General features: G+C 45.0%; 1 protein-coding gene across 2 annotated transcripts in view; it reads right to left on the bottom strand.

Moving 5' to 3' along the window:
- The window catches only part of LOC141540385 (uncharacterized), a 29,582-nt gene extending 10,898 nt beyond the window's left edge, over nt 1-18,684 (bottom strand). The window contains exons 1-5 of one of the 2 annotated variants that reach the window (XM_074264345.1): nt 18,606-18,684; nt 18,209-18,284; nt 17,914-17,993; nt 15,663-15,789; nt 13,789-13,884 (exon numbers count right to left, since the gene is read on the bottom strand). In XM_074264345.1, the coding sequence (XP_074120446.1) occupies nt 13,789-13,884; nt 15,663-15,789; nt 17,914-17,993; nt 18,209-18,242 (337 nt within the window). In that variant the 5' untranslated portion in view covers nt 18,243-18,284; nt 18,606-18,684. Of the gene's footprint in view, nt 1-13,788; nt 13,885-15,662; nt 15,790-16,341; nt 16,509-17,913; nt 17,994-18,208; nt 18,285-18,605 lie in introns of those variants that run through there. The other variant, XM_074264346.1, reaches the window with a different exon arrangement.
- Between the last annotated feature and the right edge of the window lie 2,590 nt (nt 18,685-21,274).

Raw genomic sequence — 21,274 nt, 5'->3', positions numbered from 1 at the left:
GAGTGATACGAAATGTTCATGGCTGAACTATGTAATAAAATATATTAAACAAAGTAGTTGGTCAATAAATATAAAGGCTGGACAAAATAATAAAAAATGACACTATTACCTACACTCACATACAGATTAGGACTAATTAAACTATCAAAGATTACTATATAGCATTACAGGAAATTAAAACAGGAAAAATAAAAGTCAGCTGCCTCAAGTACAAAATAGATAAAGGATTTGAGAGAGAAAAAGGAGCACCAGGATGCTGGAACAGGGTTAAACTGACTCAGGAAAGTCAATTATTAAGTTTTCAGCATGAGCATTTATTTACTTTGTAAATAAGCAAAAAAGGCTAAAAATCTGGAGAGATTTTTCTTTGTTTCTGTCTCTAGACTAAAAGTGATGGATAAGACATTAAGAATGGAGATGAAGTTCAAAAGTATATTGTCCACACATTACACTGACAAGGTTTGTTTATAAGCACTTCCCTAAGGGAGAAGGTATCACCAGCTAGGGGAAGGGAAACAGGAAGTGAATTTATTTAAAACTCTCCTTGAAGGAAATTAAGTATTCTGAGAAATTGAATGGAAAAGGATTCCTCCTCCAATTTCAAATAATCATGGAACTCAATGGAAAGATAAGAGATAGAAGTATCTGAGATGAAGTATATGGAGAAACAGAAAGGGGGCAAGGTAAATTGGAACTAGGTTATGAAAGACTTTGAATGCCAAATCGTTGAGTTTATACTTAATCCTTGAAATAACAGAGTGCCTCTGGAGTAGCTGAATAAATTATAGTATATTTATAGGTATGAAAACAAAAAGAACAAAATATTTCTAAATACACTATAGAGAGAAGGAAATTCGGAAGGGCTTATAGACAAACAAGGAAGAGTTACCATGTTCAATTTAATATATGGTTTTATTTTGAGGTAAAAAGATTACAGGATTAAAACAAGAGTCATAGCAGCTTATAACTGACATTTCAGGACAGCAAAAAGCAAATTCTCTCTTTCTCTTTCCCTGTTCCTTTGTCCCTTCCTTCTCTCCTTCTCTTCCTCTCTTTCTCCCTCCCCACCTCTACACACACACACACACACACACACACACACACACACACACACACACACACACACACACACACATACACACACACACACAAACTGGGAAGGAAAACTAAAACTAACAATATATGTATCAGTTAGAATTCAAAAATTTTTCAAAAGGCCAAATCAGTGGGCTGAAAGTAATAACTGGAAATATAATAAACAGTTGCAAAATTTTACATTTGAGTTCAAAAATCCATTCCCTCAGTGAGTGGGGGGATAGTGGGGAGAAGAATCATGACTAGAGTTCATTTGAAAATATATGCAGGTTTGGGGCAGCTAGATGGCACAGTGGATAGAGTACCAGCCCAGGATTCAGGAGGACCAGAGTTCAAATCTGATCTTAGACACTTAACACTTCCTAGCTGTATGACCCTGGGCAAGTCACTTAACCCCAGCCTCAGGGGGGAAAAAAAAAGAGAGAGAGAGAGAAAATATATGCAGGGTTTAGTGAACTTTAAATTCAACATACATGAAACATTTTACATGACAATCACAAAGCTAATAGGACATCAAACTTCACAGAATGCAGGATGAGAATAGTCATTTATTTAGTATTTAGTTTGTATTTAGTTTGTGGTGTCACATAAGAATTCCAACTAGTATGGCTAAAGGGTCCTACAGTGGAATTCTATACAAAGAATTAGGGAACTTTAGCCTGGAAGAAGACTTAAAAAAAAAAAAAAAAGGACCGGGATTTCATTGGTGTGTTCTCAGACCAACACCTTGCTCTCAATCCCATCTTTCTTAAGAACCCCATATAGGGTCTTGTAATTGAATGTGGGGGGTGTTGTGAAATTATGATTTATTATCAGTAAATGTTTGTTTTGTATACCTAATTTATATACCTGTATACTCAGGGTTACATAAAATTTTCGTGGGTGAAAAAGGACTGTGGGTGGAAAAAGCTTAAGAAACCCTGATCTTCTAGCTCTTTTTGATAGCTGCAGGACTTCAATTGGAGTCTACCAGATCAAAGCAAGTTCCCCACTATTATGTGATGTTATTCTAGAAATCCCACTGATAAATAATATAAGAGAAGGAAATTAAAGACAAACATCAATAAAGAGATTAACTAAAGTATCCCATTGCTGATAATAGAGTGGTCTATTTGGAAAACCCCAGAGAATCAGTAAAGAAACTAAATTAACTTTTCCTGATTCTAGGCCCAGTACTCTATCCTGAGCCACTTATCAGCCTCTTTTGTTTTACAAATATGCCTTGTGAACTTTGAAAAATCTTTTCAGACTCAGTTGCCTTATTTGTAAAAATGAATGGATATTCTAGATAATCTCCATATCTCTTTCAGATTTATTATATATTATATGATTGTAAAGGATGGGTTCTGAAAAGGGAGAAGGGAACAGGGGCCATTGGAAGGTGAATAGGGAAAGCAAAGAGGGAGGAGTGGGGAACTAGAAGTTAATATTTGAAATCTCCCTTCTAATTCAGTAGTTTCTTTGTGTCTTAAAATTATGTCATATCCCACTTAGTACTAGAGCAACATTTAATATTTCAGGGGCATATAAGCATGATTATACACAACATGTTTGTATATAATTGTTTGTACCTCATGCATCAAATATTCATAAAAGGTGCTCGCCTTTGATCAAGTTGGACAAATAAGATATAGAAGGCTCATATACCAGGTTTCAAAGAGCAATCCCTGTTCCTCTCTTCTACACTGAAGCAGATTTCTTAGGACATTTTGCTTCTACATAAAAGGACTGAGGAAATAGGATTTAAGGGTTAGTTTTTTAGATTTGAATTTTATTTCATTTAATGACTCCTACACCTTGGACACATAGCATTCTTAATAAGAGAAAGCTGTGGAAAGCATATTGAGAATGGATTGTTATATCCCAATTTTGCATTATAGCTCTGTGATTTATAAACTTGTAGCATAAAAATTTGAGTAAGTTGTTTATCTATACCTCTTTTGAAAAATGGGGATATTTAGCCTCTGAGTGAAATGAGCAGGACCAGGAGATCATTATATACTTCAACAACAATACTATATGATGATCAATTCTGATAGACGTGGTCATCAACAGAGCAGTAATGAACAGAACCAGCTACACCCAGCAAAAGAACTCTGGGAGTTGACTATGAACCACTACATAGAAAATTCCCAATCCCTCTATTTTTGTCTGCCTGCATTTTGGATTTCCTTCACAGGCTAATTTTACACTATTTCAAAGTCCAATTCTTTTTGTACAGCAAAATAACTGTTTGGAAACGTATACATATATTGTATTTAACTTATACTTTCACATATTTAACATATATTGTCGACCTGCCATCTGGGGGAAGGAGGGAAAAAATTGGAACAAAAAGTTTTGCAATTGTCAATGCTGAAAAATTACCCATGCATATATCTTGTAAATAAAAAGCTATAATAAAAAAAAAAAAAGGAAAAAAAAGAATATTTAACCTCCTCTGAACAATGTTTTAAAATTCATAGAAAAATAATTATAGTGAAATATAGTTAATTGCAAAATATTTATACATCCCAAGTTAGCCCCCAGAATAAATGTCCATAACCTTAAAAGAGAAACTAAATTAATAATTTAAATAAAATAGGATAGAAAATAAATCCACAAAAATCAATAACATTTCAATGTAGCAATAAAACCATAAGTAAATATTAAAAAGGGAAGTTCCAATTAAAATAAATACATAAGGCAAAAAGTATATGAGACTCAGTCTACAAAGGCACAGGTTTGAGACTCAACTACATACAATTCCAAAATATTTTAATAAAATTAAGAACTTATATTTAGGCCTAGAAAGTATAATAAAAATGCTGATACTGCCTAAGTTAATTTATAGACTTCATATGCTACTGTGTGGGACCTAAAAAGACCCTTACCCAAAATGACTCTTCAGAGATCACTCAAAATAGAAAGCAGAAAGATTATTTATTAAATTCTCACAAGAATGAGCAGTCCCACCATGAGATAAGCTTGAGGTAGGAGGGCTGAAGAATTAGTAAAGATACACGGCTTTTATAGATTTTGTTACAAGAGATTACATCACAAGTAAGAGAGCATTGAGAAGGAAGGAGAGGGGGAGTGTCTAATTGGTTATTGCTATCCCAAGAGATTGGAATGGAAGGTTTCTGTTTCCCCCAAATCACCTGATTTCTAGGAAACAGAAAATCAGGCCTTCAGGCTTTAGATAATCAAGCAGACAATGGTCAAGCTAATAGACTAAATATCAATAAATATTAAACACTGATAAATATCACCAACTTAGGCTAAATAAATAGAGACCTGTAACTAATCAAGGCTAAGTAAATACGCCTGCACTTATTATGTTTATGCAGGTCATAGGGGAAACACAGGAATAATGAAAATAAAGAAAAAAAGAATTCACACATCACTGTAAGTTCTTCATCTCTCCATTCCATACACTACAAATCAAACTATCAAGGAGATAATCATTGAGTTAAATAAAATAATAACAAAATTCAGTTGTATTCATTTGAAAAAAAACAAAAAGTTCAGAATCTTAAGGAAAAATAAGTAAAAAAGATTTTTGAAAGAATGAATGCATATGGGACCTTTCCATTTATGACTTCTAGGGGTAGCAAAGAGAGCTCTTAGTCTAGATCTATACATATATGTGTCACTTTCCTGGGTGTCTAAGGAAAGTTAGGGAAATACTAGTGACAGAGCTGTGAACTGGTCTCACCATTTTGGAGAGCAATTTGGTGAAATTTACTGAAAAAGTGATTACAAAAGCCACATCAATGATCCAGAAATCACCCTGCTAAGCACATACTTAAGATGAAGAAAAGTTATAACATACTTTGGTGTATTTAACACATACACCAAAAGATTTAAATGACACTTTTGTTTTCTTATTTTTTTCCCCTTTATTAAAGCTTTTTATTTTTCAAAACATATGTGTGGACAATTATTCAACATAAGCCCTTGCAAAACTTGTGTTCCAATTTTCCCTCCCTTTCCCCACCCCATCCTCTAGATGGTAAGTAGTCTAATATATGTTAAACACAGCACCTTTTGTTTTAACAAAAAACTGGACACAAAAAAAGATTCTCAATGACTGGTAAATGCCCATGATATATAACTGTACCACATAAGCACTCCACTACAACAATCAATGAACCAAATAAATTCAGAGAAGTACTGAAAGATTTATATGACTTGATGCAGAGTGAATTAGAAAGAACCAGGAAGAAAAAACACATCTACAATATAAATGATAAGAACAAAAAAATGTATAATTTGGAGGGTGTGGGTATAGATGTATATAGATGTGTATATCAAAACATACATGTATATATAATATCTATGTATATATACACACACACATATATATATATACACTCATGTATACATACATGTATGCAAGATAAAAATTATATACACACATTCTGTGGATATGTATATTTTGGGGGTTTGTATATATGCATAAATAAGCAAACATGCACCATGTTATGTGTATGTGTATGTGTATACACATACACACACACACACACACACACAATGATAATGATCTCTTGACCCTAAAGAAATGAGCGAATTAACCTTTCTCTTTTTGTAGTAGTGGAGACTCTGAGTTGTATAATACTATATACACAGGACTGTCAGGATCAGCTAACATTTGGGGTAATTTTCTGAATATCTATTTTAAAATTTCTTTTTTATTCATTATTGTAAGTAATGGTTCATTGAATAGTGGAAGGAAAAAAAACCATATTTGGAAATAAAGATGATGTAAGAATAAAAGGAAAAAACCATTTTAAAGAGCTATACAAATTAGCAAACACCACAAGAAAACTTTTCAAATTATCAAATAATCATTAAAAACTTAAATAAAAAAGAAAAACTAAAATGTAACATAAAGTACATTAAAGAATTATAAAATTTAATGGTGGAGATATGAAGAAATAAACATAGTATATAGAGTATGGAATAATCCAATTTTTAAAATGAAATATAGCAATCCAAAACCAAATACAATTAATCTGTTCATATTTTTGGATTTACTGATATCATTATTAAGGATAGAAGTGTCAAACTTATAGACTCCCACATGCCATAATTGGGAAATGTTTAACAAAACAGATAAAATATAATTATAATATATAATTATATATATTTATTATATATAAAATATATATTATATAATATGTATTATATAATATAATTATAATATATATTATATATATTATGTATATAATTTATATATAATATAGCACATGTTAATTTGTGTTGTTTTTTTTTTTTTTTTTGGCTGAGGCAATTGGGGCCAAGTGACTTGCCCAGGGTCACACAGTTAGGAAGTGTTAAAGTATCTGAAACTAGATTTGAACTCAGGTCCTCCTGACTTCAGGACTGGTGCTCTATCCACTGTGCCACCTAGCTACCCCTAGTTTATAATTTTTTAAGTCAACATGCAACCACAGAGACTCTTTTCTATTTCAGTTTGACACCACTGCTCAATAATATATCCTGGGAATGATGAAGAAAAGACCTCTCTACAAAACTGCATAATAGCAGCATTTATAATAGAAAAACCTTAAAATAAACCATGTATTCAACAATTAGAAAATGGCTAATTGTCATCGGGGGGAGGGAATAAAGGGAGGGGGGGGTAATTTGGAAAAATGAATACAAGGGATAATATTATAAAAAATATATATATATATAATAAAAAAAATTTAAAAAAAAAAAGAAAATGGCTAATTATGATTGAACTCAATTATAATTATGCTAAAAGAAATTATAAATAAGAATACAAAAATAAAAGTATAAGTAATACAATTTGCTAACTTTGTATTTAAAAATTCATTTAATTTTGAGGTTCCCACCTTAACGCTTATCAAATTGGCAAAGATGACCAAAAAAAAAGGAAAATGACAATTTATGGAAAACTGCTAGAAAATTGGTACATGAAAGCACTGTGGCTGGAGCTGTGAAATAGTACATCCATTCAGGAAAGTAATTTGAAATTATGTCACTTTTGATAGCTTTTGATGGATAACACTTGTCTCTATCCCAAAGATATCAAAGAGCAGAAAGACCCACATGTACAAAAATATTTTTAACACCTCTTTTTGTAAGAGCAGAGAAAGAGACTAGGGTTATTCTGATATCAAGGGAGGATGCTGAACAAATTATGGTCTACTAGTGTAATGAATATTTTATTGTAAGAAATGATAAAAGGGATGATTTCAGAGAAAATTGAGAAGACTTATATGAACTGGCAGAGAGAACAGAACCAGAACAATAACAGAACAATGATCTTGTAAAAACAAGCAAGGCTTTGAGAATTTGGATCAATGACCAACCCAGAGTCTAGGGGAAAGATAATGATGTCTGACACCTTTCTCTGTAGAGCATAATGAAGTGCACGTTTTCTGACATGGCCACTGTGGAAATTCATTTCGCTTAACTATGCAGATTTATTTTTTTTTAAATGGTTATTTTATATTTCTTTTTTTCAACTATTGGGGTAGTGTGGGAAGAGAAGGAAGATTAGAGATAAGGTTGAGGGAGGGGAAGAGAAAGAAAAAAACACTGAACTTTTTTTAATGCATAAAAGCATAAAAGGAAGGGGGGAAGAAGGAATCTCAGAAAAACAGTATAGCTTCAGACGTTACAAAAGTGGTGGATTTGTTTTATTTTCAAAGGAAATAGACCCATCATAATGTGAAGTACTCTTTTTTTGTTCTATGTATATAGAGATGCTCATTTTGTTTGGTATTTGTCAAATTTAAATTCAGACACACAAAATGAAAAAAGTCACAATCTCTAGCTTCAGTTAGGCCCTCACTGCAGTAAAGCAATCATTTTATTTAACTTTAATTCTGTGCACAGAAACTATTCCAAATCTCCCCTCTCTTAAAGCTTTTCATATCAATAAACCAAATCAGTTCCAACAGAGCAGTAATGAACTGAACCAGCTACACCCAGAGAAAGAACTCTGGGAGATGACTATGGACCACTACATAGAATTCCCAATCCCTCTATTTTTGTCCACCGGCATTTTTATTTCCTTCACAGGCTAATTGTACACTATTTCAAAGTCCTATTCTTTTTTGTACAGCAAAACGACTGTTTAGACATGTATACATAGATTGTATTTAACTTATACTTTAACATGTTTAACATGTATTGGTCAACCTGCCATCAGGGGGAAAGGGTGGGGAGGAGGGAAAAAGGTGGAACAAAAGGTTTTGCAATTGTCAATGCTGAAAAATAAACATGCATATGTCTTATAAATAAAAAGCTATAATAAAAAATAATAAAAAAAGCTTCTCATATCTTCTCTCTTCATTGTCTCCCCATTCCCACCCAACCTGCCTTTAGTCCATTAAGCTGAGGATCTTACCTTTTCTTTACTCAGAAAATTAAGGTCATTTGACATTTTTTTTCTCTCCAATCTCAAAACCCCTTGCAACCTCATTCCCTCTTCTCTTTCTTTCCCCTATTCTTTAAAAATCATTTGGGGATCCTCTTCCTAACCAAGGCCAATCCTTCTATGTATGCCCTTGAACTCATTTCATCTTATCTTCTCCAACAGATTTGTGACCAAAATCATTTTCTAAGCAAAACTTCTAAAAATGGCGGTCTGAATTCACTGCCGGGATTTCCCCTCCTCTCCCTAACTCTTTAACCCTTTGCAATCTGACTTCTGCTTTCATCACTTAACTGAAACTTTCCTCTCCAAAGTTGCCCCAAATCCCAAGATGGCCAAATCTGATGGTCTTTGTCTCAGTCCCCATCTTGAGCCTGCTGCTCACTCTGTCTCACTGGGTTTATATCCCCAGGATCTCATCAACAACAACAACAACTTCTCCTCCTGTCTCCTCTGGGGGACTCTCTTCCTTGCAGCCTCCCTGGCTACAGCAGCCCCCCACAATCCTGTCCCAGGGCCACCATTATCCCTCTCATCAGCTCCCAGACAGAGCTCTCCATCTCTAGCTGTATCTCCACCAGTCCTAGGCTCTCCCCTGAGCCCAAGGCCCACCTCAGCCAAGGCCTCTGGGACCTTTCAGGCTGGATGTCCCTGAGACATCTCAAACCCATGTTCTCCTCTCCCACTCATTCCTCCTACATACATGTCCTTTGTGCAGCAGACATCATCAATCCTCCAGTCTCCCAAATTCATACATTCCCTTAATTAACAATTACTGGTCTGAGCCAACTGCTTCCATCTCCACGTCATTTATAAACCCTCCTCCTATCTCAATCCAGGTGTGGATGAGAACTTCCCTAGAGAACTGTCACCGCCTCCCACATGGGTCCACATGTCTCAAGCATCTCCTCACTTCAGTGGGTCAACAAGCATTTATCCAGCACTTAATCTCTCCCAGGCAAAAGATCTACCTTCCACAAGCTCACAATCTAACAAGGGAGACCATAAGCAAATTATGCAAACTAGTTATGTACCGGAGAAAGAGGTGATAATTCGCAGAGGCAAGATACCAGCATTTAGGAAGGATTAGGAAGGTTTCTTGTAAAAGGCAGGAATTTAGCTGAAACTTGAAGGAAATCAGGGAGTCTGTACTAGGGAGACAGAGGTGAGGGGGAAGAGGATGACAAATATGGGGACAGCCAGAGAAAATGCTTGGAGTCAAGAGGTAGGGGATCTTGTTTTTTGAAGAGCTAACAGGCCAGGATTATTGGATTTAAAAAATACAGGGGGAGAAAAAAAAATTAAAAAAAAAAAAAAAAAGGGGGGGCAGCTGGGTGGCGCAGTGGATAGAGCACCATCCTTGAATTCAGGAGGACCTGAGTTCAATCTGGTCTCAGACACTTAACACTTCCTAGCTGTGTGACCCTGGGCAAGTCACTTAACCCCAGCCTAGGATTAAAAAAAAAAAAAAAATACAGGGGAGGAGGGAGGAGGAAGAACTTCTTGCAGGCAGATGCCTAGTGACAAGTCTATTGGATGATTGCAATATTCCACCTACAATCCCTAATTCTGAGGTTTCTAACCCCAATTCTGTTTCAAATTCCATCTATAATTCATTCCAATTCTGCCCCTAATTCTGTTCCCCAACTCTTCCTTAGCTAGGTACCTGGAATATAGTAGGTGCCTAATAAATGCTTATTGATTGACCAACAGTAGAGAACAGAATCAGAAAAATACAAACATACCAACTATGTAAAAAAAAAAAAAAAAAAGAAAGAAAAAAAAAAAACTACCACAATTATAAGAAAAAAATACACAGAAGAAAACAGTTCAGTACAAATTTCTTCTATCCTGTTGAAATTCATCTAAATTAACAATAACTGAAAGTGATGAAAGCTTATAGATCGCTGTATAATCATTTCATATTAGTTGTATCTATGCATTTTTAAAAATCTTTTTTCATTGATATCTTTTCTTTTCACAGCCGACATTTTCCAACTTATACCAACAGATCAATAACACTAACCAACAAATGAAAAAAGCCTGATTTGAAAAACAGTGTTCCACATTCCTGAGCCCAAGAAACCAAAGGGAAAAATACTCTCTCGTTATTTGGCTGTCCTTCATGCATTCCTAGAAAGCCTTCTTTTCATCTGGCCTTCCTTCAAAATTCAGCTCAAATCCTGCCCTTTTCAGGTCTCTCTTTTTTCCCTCCCTCCTTCACTAAACAGCTGGGGCCTTCCCTGTGAGACCACTCCCATTTACACTGTATAATTTTTTTTTTTTAGTTAAATTTTTTTTTCTCCAATTACATGCTAAAAAAATTTTTTAGTATGTATTTAAAATTTTGAGTTCTAAATTCTTTCCCCTCTTCCCTTTGCCCCTCATTAAAAAGGAACACTGGGAAATGAGTGTAAACTGTTATTTTTACCTTCTGAATCCAATTCTTCCTGTGCAACAAGAAATTCGGTTCTACACACATATATTGTATCTAGAATATACTGTAATATATTTAACATGTATAAGACTGCTTGCCATCTGGGGGAGGGGGTTGGGGGAGAAAGGGAAAAAATCTGAACAGAAGTAAGTGCAAGGGATGTTGTAAAAAATTACCCATGCATATGTACTGTCAAAAAAAAAAGTTATAATTATAAAATAAAATAAAAATTAAATTAAAAAAAATAAAAGAGAATACCGATTAGAATTTTGACTGTTTCTTTTTACCACTCGTATTATCTCAAACAATTCATTTGCCTTATCTGGGCCTTGATTTCTTCATAAAAGGAGTATATTAAAAACCTAATAATGACCCTGTGATGCTCTAATTTAATCTGGGCACATTAAAGAGTTTATTTAATTTTATCCTTTTTAGTATAATTTCAATTGCCTAAACCTCTTGTACCCTCCTCACTGAAAATAAAATAATCTAATTACACACACACACACACAAAAAAGGCAAGCAATTTGATATAAATTCTACATGTGCAATCAGGCAAAACATATTTCCATGTTAGTCAAGCTAAAAGAACACACAGACCAAAAAAAACCCCAAAACCCTAAAATCCAAGGGGACAAAAAGAGAGCATTTTTCATCATAAGTCCTTCAGAACTGGCTTAGATCATTGGATTGCTGAGAACAGCTAAGTCATTCACACTTGACTATCACACAATATTGCTGTTACTATTTACAATGTTCTCCAAATTCTGCTCATCTCACTTTGCATCAATTCATGTAAGTTCTTCCAGGTTTTCCTAAGAGCTTCCTGCTTGTCATTTCTTATAGTATTCCAGCACAATCATAAACCACAACTTGATCAACCATTCCCCAACTGACGGATATTCCACCACTACAAGAGCTGCTATAAAATTTTTGTACAAATAGGTCCTTTTCCTGCGTGGTTTTTACCTCTTTGGGATAAAGACCTAGTAGTGGTATTATTTGGTCAAAAGGCGTGCATGGGGGGCAGCTAGGTGGCGCAGTGGATAGAGCACCAGCCCTGAATTCAGGAGGACCTGAGTTCAAATCTAGTCTCAGACACTTAACACTTCCTAGCTGTGTGACCCTGGGCAAGTCACTTAACCCCAGCCTCAGGGAAAAAAAAAAAAAAAAAGCATGCCCGGTTTTATAGCCCTTTGGGCATGGATCCCAACGGTTCTACAGAATGTGAATCAGGATCCAACTTCACCAAGAGTACATTAGCATTTCAATTTTCCCACCTTTTTTCCAAAATTTGTCATTTTTATAGTCTGTTATATTAGCCAATTTGGTAGATAAGGAGCGGTATCTCGAGTTATTTTAATTTGCCTTTTTCTAAATCAACAGCTATTTAGAGCTTTCTTCCTATGACCATAAATAGCTTTGATTACTTCATCTGAAAACTGCTGGTTCCTATCCTTTGACTATTTATCAACTGAAGAATGGCTCTTATTTTTATAAATTTGACACTATTCTCTATAGATTTGAGAAATGGGATCTTTACCAGAGAAACCTGTTGTAACAAACTTTTGCAATTATGATTAACTATGGATTTCCATCCATCCTATTTGTCTCTCTCTCTCTCTCTCTCTCTCTCTCTCTCTCTCTCTCTCTCTCTCTCTCTCTCTCTCTCTCTCTCTCTCTCTCTGTCTCTCTCTTCTCTCTCTCTCTCTCTCTCTCTCTCTCTGTCTCTCTCTCTGTCTCTCTCTCTCTGTCTCTCTCTCTCTCTCTCTGTCTCTGTCTCTCTGTCTTTCTCTCTCTCTCTCTCTCTCTCTCTCTCTCTCTCTCTCTCTCTCTCTCTCTCTCTCTCTCTCTCTCTCTCCTCTCTCTCTCTCTCTCTGTGGGTAGAGCACCAGTCCTGAAGTCAGGAGGACCTGAGTTTAAATCTGACCTCAGACACTTCATACTTCCTGGCTGTATGACCCTGGGCGAGTCACTTAACCCCAATTGCCTGGGGGGGGGGGAAGAGAGAGAGAAGGAAAAAGAAAGTTCTTTCTTTCTCTCTCTCTTTCTCCTTCTTTGAGAGGGTGAATGTTGTTCAAACGTGTTTTGCTTCCAATCCACACTCCTTTCTATCAGCTGCACCTCTTTTCTTCTACCCTTCCTCTCCCACTTTCTTGCAGGGTAAGAGAGAATTCTACCCCCAGCAGGGACACTGTATAGATTTGTAGTGTAATAGTGATTTGCATGGTGTGTCTCTCCCGTGGCAATGGGAGTTCCTTAGGGGAAAGGACCATGATTGTGCCTTTATTTGTAGCCCCGGTGTCGGGCACGAAGTAATCCCTTCATAAAGATTTGATAACTCACCGATTTCACTTGAGGCCCTGAAAATGGGCAAAAATGACAAAGGATAAGAGTAAAGGGAGGAGTTTCAGAAGCAAGCACACTACTGTACTCTGGTGGTTGGGACCTGGCCCAATTAGACTAGAAAACAATTGGAATGATCCAAAGAAAATGCCTAAAATGTCCTGATGCTTTGACCTAAGGATTCGACTACCAGATCTATACCCAAAGGAGGTCAATGACCAAAAGAAAGGACCCAGAGACACTAAAATACTTGTATATTTGTAGTAAATTAGCAGCAAAGCAGTGGCTTTTTTTAAAACTCGTGATTACTAAATGTTCAAAGACTTTTTAAAAAACACACAAAAGCAGAGAACGGCGCTCTATTTCACTCCCCGAATCAGATGAGACAGGGACGTGAGTGAAGTGGGCCTCTCCACGGAAGGGGCCTGCAGCTGGGTGGGGTCTTTGACACAGGCCTTCGGGCCTCTGGGAGCGCCCTGGTCCGGCCGCGTCTCTCCCTTCCCCCTCGCTCACTCACCTGGACGAGGCTCTCTGCGGCTGCGCTCCTTCGACCTCCGAGGGGTGTCTCTTCTCTCCAGCAGGGAGATCACGTCCATCTTGGAAACAGGGAAACCTGCACGAGGAAGAATAGGAGAAGTCTGAGGATGGCCGCCGGTCCCTGACAGCTCAGGCCTATGTACAAGTAAGGGCACCGGAGGTGAGACAGGGCCCTTGGGCCCTCTGTGCCCTACTCCCACAGGGCCCTGCGCCCTCCCAGGAATCTCCCCTGAGATCTGGGGGTCTGAGCGCCAGCCACGGGCTCCTCTCGGGGGCCACCACCTGCCGAGTGCAGAGGCCATCTGCAAAGACAAGATGGAGTTGGGGCTGCCACAAAGGCCTACACGCGGCAGGACGACAGCCCTGGGTCGTCCCAGAGAAAAAGCCCTCGTCACCATTGGCGTGAGGACAGCCCTCCTGGGGAAGGTGGCTTCGGGTTAGCTGGGCAAGGGCTGGCGGGGGCCGGGTGTGGGGGCCGGGCTGGCAATGGCTCTCGAGCGAGGGTCATGGTGGCCACACTGGACCTCAGGATGCTTCTAAGCCCAGGAAGCGCTGGTTACACATTCACTGTGAGCAGGGAATGGTGCCGGGGCAGGCACACCAGGAAATAGACTGGGATCTGCTCTCCTCATGGGGTTTTTAGTCTAGGGGAAATGACACTGAGACTAAGAGCTTGGGGAAAACTATTGAGAAGAAGGAGAGGGGATGGGGCAGCGAGGTGGCGCAGCGGATAGAGCACCAGCCCTGAATTCAGGAGGACCCGAGTTCAAATCTCAGACACTTAACACTTCCTAGCTGTGTGACCTTGGGCAAGTCACTTAACCCCAGCTTCAGGGGGAAAAGAGAGAAAGAGAGAGAGACAGAGAGAGAGACAGAGACAGAGACAAAATAAAAAGGTAACACAAGGAGAATGTGAGCAGCAGGGTCTGGGTCTAGGGGAGCTGGACATCCCTGCTGCAAACTCCCAAGCAGCACAAGTGACCTCCTCAAAGGAAAGGCCTTTTAACTAGGACCGGGAACTGGGCCTCTCTTCCTCGGCTCCCCTGGCTCGGTGGCCGTCTCTGGGCACCTCCCTTTCCTCCAATCTCCTCTCCCCGCCGGCTTTCCTCAAACTGGACATCCAGCGGCCATCTTAAACACAACGCCTTCTCTTTCCCCCTCCTCACCCCTTTCCAGAGAGGGCTCAGGCTCATGTCTCTCTGGACCCCTCATCTCTCTCACCCCCCAATGTCTGTGGCCTGGCTGGTGGTCTCACCTCACATATGCTCCCTCCTCCCCCGACACTGCCTCCGCCCTGCCCTTTGTCCCCAACACGTGGAGTCCGGCAACCGCTGCTGGGGAGACCTGCCCGAGTCCAGCCCATCCTCCAGGCCGCTCGGAGCCAACCGTGTCAGCCTTCTACTGACGGGGGCTCCCTCTGAGCCCCGCTGGGCCCTTCCTCCCCTGTCCCACCACCTTTCCAGCCTCCTCAGGGACTCTGGTCCAGCCACAGCGCTCCAGGCTGCTCCTCAGGACCCTGCATCTGTGGCCCCAGGGACTTTGTCCCCCACTCCCTGGTTCCTCCAGTCCCAACCAAGCAGGAAGCTTCCCAAGCCCTCTTTGCTCTGGTCTTTCTCTCCTATTTACTCTATATGGCGCCGGCTCTGTCCCCTTCTCGCTCAGGAGACTGCAAGCTTCTCAGGGAGAGGCTGGCTTTTGGCTTTTGGCTTTTGTCCCGTCTCCAGGACCAAGCACAGAGCTCCCTGTGGCAGCCCGATCGACGCTCACTGGCTGACTGGACACCCCTGAAACACCCCGGCCCCAGCCAGCTTCCAGGGGGGCCGGGCACCGAGTCACAGAAGGCGGCGCACTTACCCAGGGAGACCAGGTTCTCGTAGTTCTCCAGCATCACGTCCCGGTACAAGGCCTTCTGCGCATCGTCCAGGCATTTCCACTCCTCCCGGCTGAAGTCCACAGACACGTCCTGGAACGTCATCGAGGCCTGCGCCAAACAAGCAAGTCACGTCTGCTCCTCCACCGCGCCAGACCCTCACTCAGGCCGCCCTCCTCCTCCTCCTCGAGGGCTCAGCCTGCCCCTGCCCCTCCCCCGCACCCTTTCTTCCTACAACTCCAAGCCCCACCCGGAAGCGGACACCCACTGGACAACCAAATGGCTCAGAAATCAAACTATATAATAATACTAATACTAATTTCAGTTTGTGACTCAGCGGGACCCCGTGGCCCATCCCGGGAGGCAGGATCCCACAAGGGGCCCCATGTGCTGTCATTAACATGTCCTGGGCAGAGTCACCAATCCCTTCACTCTGGAGAGACCCAGAGCAGTTTTATGGTCCCGGGGCCTGCTTTTTGCCCCTAGTTTCTACTGCACGGATTCCCCAAAGTAATTGATTTTACATGGTTCTGATCCTTAGGACCGAGTCTGCATCTGCCTAAAGCCCCTTTCTAAGCCCTTGAGCTGAGCCGAGGAGCTGAGATTTCCCTGTGATTGAGGGCAAAGTTAAAGGGGTCGTGTGTCCCCTGGGCAGCCCGGCACCTGTCACTCCCCACGGGGCGGGGGTCAGGCGCTGTCTCCGGGCAGCACGGGGAGTCTCTGCCTCGTGCACATCTGGGGTTGGGAGCCCTGGAAAATACTCATGGCCGCTCAGGGACCAGGGGATTGTTCGCCGAACAACTGATGGGTGAGACTCGGCCGCCCCCCGGGGCCGGAGCCACGGCCGCCCTCAGGGACCAGAGCCACGGCCGGCCCCCCCCCCCCCCCCCCCTCCCGGGACCGGAGCCACGGCTTTGGCCTTTCCTGTGGGAAGATGAGAGCAAGCTCTCCCGGATTTGGGGGCCGCTCCCCCCCCAGGTGACGGTCCGGCAGTGACAGGGCCTGGCCGAGGGAGGCCCTGGGACAGCCCCGGGGGCCCCGCTCCGTGGGACAGAGACGTTAGCTCTGCTTTTGGGGACACAGTCATTGTGCGGTCCGGGCCGGGATCATGATGGTGCCGGGGAGCCCTCAGTGCTCTATTTTCCAGGCCCGACCGAATGCTTTTTTTAAAGCCTGTGGGGGGCGCTGTTCTCCCGGCCTCGCTGCCTGACTGCCCGGGGTGCGGGGCTCCGGAATCCCCGGGCGGACCCTGATTTCTCTCTCCTTCCATGGAAAAGTCTGGGCAGGGGCAGCCGGGTGTTCCCCAGTCAGGGCCCGAGTTCAGACCCAGCTGTGTGACCCTGGACGAGTCATTTAACCTCCCCCAAAAGAAAGGTTTCGGGGACCCGGGAAAGGAGGCGCGGGACTCGGTAGTTACTGGTGGGTTTCCTCCAGAACCAGAGGGGGCGCAGCCCCTTTCCCAAGCGTTCCTGGGAATTCTCAGCCCTCCAGGAGCGGCTCTTTCCGGGTTATCGCTCCTGCTCCCCGCGGGAAGCTCCCCCACGGCTCCCTCCCCCGCTGCCTCCTCTGCGATCTGGTCTGACAGGCTCTCTGGGAGCTTTCCCCTCCACTGCGCACTGCCCTTAATGAGGCATCGCAGTGGGGGGAGAGCGGGACCCAGGCTGCCCCCCCCCCCCCGTCCCATGGGGGGGCCTCGGACCGGGCTGCCCCCCCCCGTCCCATGGAGGGGCCTCGGACCGGGCTGCCCCCCAACCCCGTCCCATGGGTGGGCCTCGGACCGGGCTGCCCCCCCCTCCCATCACGGGGGGCCTCGGACCGGCCTGCACCCCCCTCCCATGGGGGGGCCTCGGACCGGGCTGCCTCCCCTCCCCCTCCCCTCTGAGCCCCTCAGCCTGGGCCGCCCACGAGCCTCTGTCCCTCCCCCCACCGCCCTCCTGGGACGCCCCAGACCCTCCCCACAGCGCCCCCGGGCGCCTAGGACCGGGCTGCCAGCTCCCCACGAGGCTCTCCGCCTCCCTCTTTGGGGGGCAGGGACGCCAGGCTGTCCCGGCTCTCGGGACCCCCGCGGCGTGTGCGGGGGAGGTGGGGAGGGGGGGCAGGCCACCAGAGAAACGTTGCAGCTCCACGAAGCCCCAGCTGCTGCAGAGCCACGAACCTCCCCAGCGAGGCAGTGACGTGGCTCTGCTGCCCACGGGAGGGAGGGGGCTGGGCTGCCTCGGACCCCCGCGGCCTCACCTGAAGGTGGAGGGGCACCAGCGGCTCCTTGTCCTTCCTCCGTCTCCTCCTCCTCCTCCTCCCTTCCTTAGGGGACTCCCCTGGAGAAGGAGAAGAGCGTCAGGGGGGCAGCCGCCCCCTCCCACCAGGGCCCCCCCCCCCATGCAGGCCGGTGGCAAGGTGCATAGCGGGTTAATAAATGCTGGGGAGGCAGCCCCTGTGAAGCGGGCTGGGAGAGCCCAAGGAAGTTCCCGGCGGACCCCCGCCACCTCCGCCGCTGCCGCCCTGCGGACCCTCGCCCCCCCCCCCAGCTCACCTCTCCCCTCTCCCCTCGGGTCCGGGTCCTCCATGGTCCTCCTCACGTCCGGGGCCGGCAGCCCCCCTCTCCGGACCTGGGGGCTCAAAGGCAGGATGACTGGCCCCGCCCCGCCCCCACTGTACCCGCCCCCTCCGGACCGGCCACCTGGGCGCCCGGCCCCTCCCCCCAGTCCCCAACAGCTGCGTCTGTCACTCCAGCCTCGGGAAGCTGGGGCAGAATGAATGACATCGGCTGGGGGGGAGCCCAGACCGCGCACCGCACACCCCTCCCCCTCCCCGCCCCCTCTCCTCCGCTGCACACACGCCTCTGCACTCTCCCACGTACACTCGTACAGACCCCCGACCCACCCTCAGAGCCCCGCGGGGCTCCCCCTAGCACAAATGCCCTTCCGTACCCTTGACACCCGTGCCGGCTCCTGCGGACGTGCCCCGGGCTGTGCGGCCCCGGGCTATGCGGCAGCTGTTGCTTCACGCCTGCGCACTGGATGTCCCTGGCTCCCTCCCCCGCCCTCCTAGCCCGAGCTGGCTTCGCTCCTGCCGCCTCCGAGGCCACTGCGGCAACAGCCCGGGTGGCCTTGCGCATGCGCCCGGCTCCTCACCGACCTCCACCCCCACAGGCTTCAAGTTCAAGTCCCGAAAAGTCATTCCCACAATGCCTGACAGGTGCCGCTAGGGAGCGTAGCGTATAGAGCGAAGGAAGACCCGAGTCCACATTCGAGATCTGACCCTTATTAGCTCTAAGAGGCATGACAAGTTTACATCATCCTCTTTGCCTCAGTTTCCTCATCTGTAAAATGAGCTGGAGAAGGAAGTGGCAAAGCACCCAGTGGGGCCATGAAAAATCGGACGCAGCCTAAACGAGTGAGCACCGGCACTCCGCACGGCACCCTCGGAACCGACACCCAGCCGCTGCCATTTGTGGTCCAGACCCCTGGGAGCGGGAAGGCGCTCGCTGGCTGCCACGTGGGCTACTACAATCCCCAGAAGGCTCCGCGGCCTCTCGCTCAAGGGGAGGGCTGGCGCCTGCGCATTGAGGGCAGATGAAGGGGAGCTGGCCGAGGGGGCGGCGGGAGACAGCGAGTGGTGAGAAAGAGTGGAGGGGCGACCTCACCTGTCTGGAAAGGCTCAGTGCAGAGTGGGAGACGAACCCTCCCATTCCTGGGCGAACCTGCGCATCCTCCAGAAAAACCCCTTGGCGGCCCTTAGCACTGCGGCAAATGAGAACGATCCGCTCGCTCGTGGTTAATAAACTGAGTGGGCGCCGTCCGCGCCTGAAAGCACCCGGAGGGAGGCGCCGGAAAACCGGGAGAGCGGACAAAAGGCTCTGTCTGCCAAAGTGGAGGCCACACGGCCTATACACTCAGGGATCCGAACCCTTAAGTGCCTCCCAAAGACGGGACGAACCGGGCGGTCCCGGATTAACTCACGCTAGCACCCGCACTCCCGGGGACTGCCCCCAGGCGCGGGGGGGGGGGGGGGGGGGAGGAGGGGGGGAAGAGGGAGGAAAAGGAAGAAGGGGGTGAGACAGAGGGCCAAGAGAGTCCCCGGAGGAGCCGGTTCCCCAAACTCCCGACCTGCTCCTGGCCCAGCCCCCCAGCCCTCGAGTGTCAGCCTGTGGGTGACGCGCCGTTGGGCTCAAGGTCCATTCCTCAAGGCGCTGTCTGCCAAGGAGGGGTCAGCCTTGGGGCCGAGCCGGCCGAGCCCAGGGGGCCGGAGCCCTATGGGGCAGCCAAGCACTACCCAGGGATAGGCAGCATCAGGCCCAAAAAAGGCCCTTCCCCCCCCATGAGGGAGCCCAGAACCTCCTGTCAGATGGTTCCAGACTTTTTTTTCCCCCTGAGGCTGGGGTTAAGTGGCTTGCCCAGGGTCACACAGCCAAGAAGTGTTCAGTGTCTGAGACCAGATTTGAACTCAGGTCCTCCAGACTTCAGGGCTGGGGCTCTATCCGCTGCGCCCCCTAGCTGTCCTGGTTCCAGACTGTCATAGCAGAATGGGCTGGGGCAGCAGGGAGGGGGGCGCAGGGTGGGAGAGATCGCACAACTCAGGTTTCTTCACTCTGAGAAGGATGGAGAGGGCACTATGGCAAACAGGGGAATAGAGGACCATGATGACGTCACTTGGACAGAACCCTCCAGAAGACAAACACCCCCCCCAAAAAAGAGGAAGCAACTGTCATTATTGCCAAAGGACGCCCGGACTAGTTGAATACCTCGAAAAATGCAGCAAGAGATAAAAAGGCAACACCCATCTCCTCTGTGGCCCGCCGGGGCTGGGGTACAGGGGAGAACTGGAAGGGCAATTAGGAACTGAGAAGAGGAGGTGGGAAAGCTCTCTGAGGAACTCCCTGAAAACTAGAGCAGGCCAAATAAACCCACTGACTTCAGGAAACAGCAAGAAATATTAGAATTAAATTAAAAGATCAAAAAAAAAAGAAAAATATCTGATCTGCACATTCACCCATAGATGTACATATATGTATGTACATTATACGTGTATACTACACACATGTCTACATAGTACACACACATATACATACAAAAATCTATGTATATACACACACATACTAACCTGGAAGATAGAGCAAGATAACATTCTGAGAGGCAAAGTTTGGGGATATTAAAAAATCACTTTTATTAATTAGGCCAGTCAATAATAAATTGATAGTGATTTCTCTCTTATAGTCAAAGGAGTCTCTGAACGACCTTAACTGCCCATCTGACCTGAGAGAACATTATAGAGACCCTCCCACCCCCCAAAAAGAGCAAACCTGGTAGGTACATTTAATGAGGAAGTGGGCTAAGACTCCCCAACCCCTCCCAGCCAAGGAATGAGGCTTGATCATGAGTTCTGAGCCCCCCTGGGAATGTGGGCACCAGCATCAAGTTCTCTGTGGTTTTATTTTTCCTTCATGAGCCAGACCCTCCCCCAGTTCTAAGGAAGGGACCAGGAACACGTGAATCGCTCTGGGTAGTAGGCCCAGCTCAGTGGGGCTTCTATTCAGAGGGCCCAGACCAGACTAGCGAACAAGCAAATGCTCAGGACTGGCAGAGCTCACATGACTCAG

Source organism: Sminthopsis crassicaudata, chromosome 4, assembly GCF_048593235.1.
Source record: "Sminthopsis crassicaudata isolate SCR6 chromosome 4, ASM4859323v1, whole genome shotgun sequence".
Taxonomy (NCBI): Eukaryota; Metazoa; Chordata; class Mammalia; order Dasyuromorphia; family Dasyuridae; genus Sminthopsis; species Sminthopsis crassicaudata.
The sequence above is the reverse complement of the archived record's forward strand: the minus strand, read 5'-3'. Positions and strand labels throughout refer to the sequence as shown.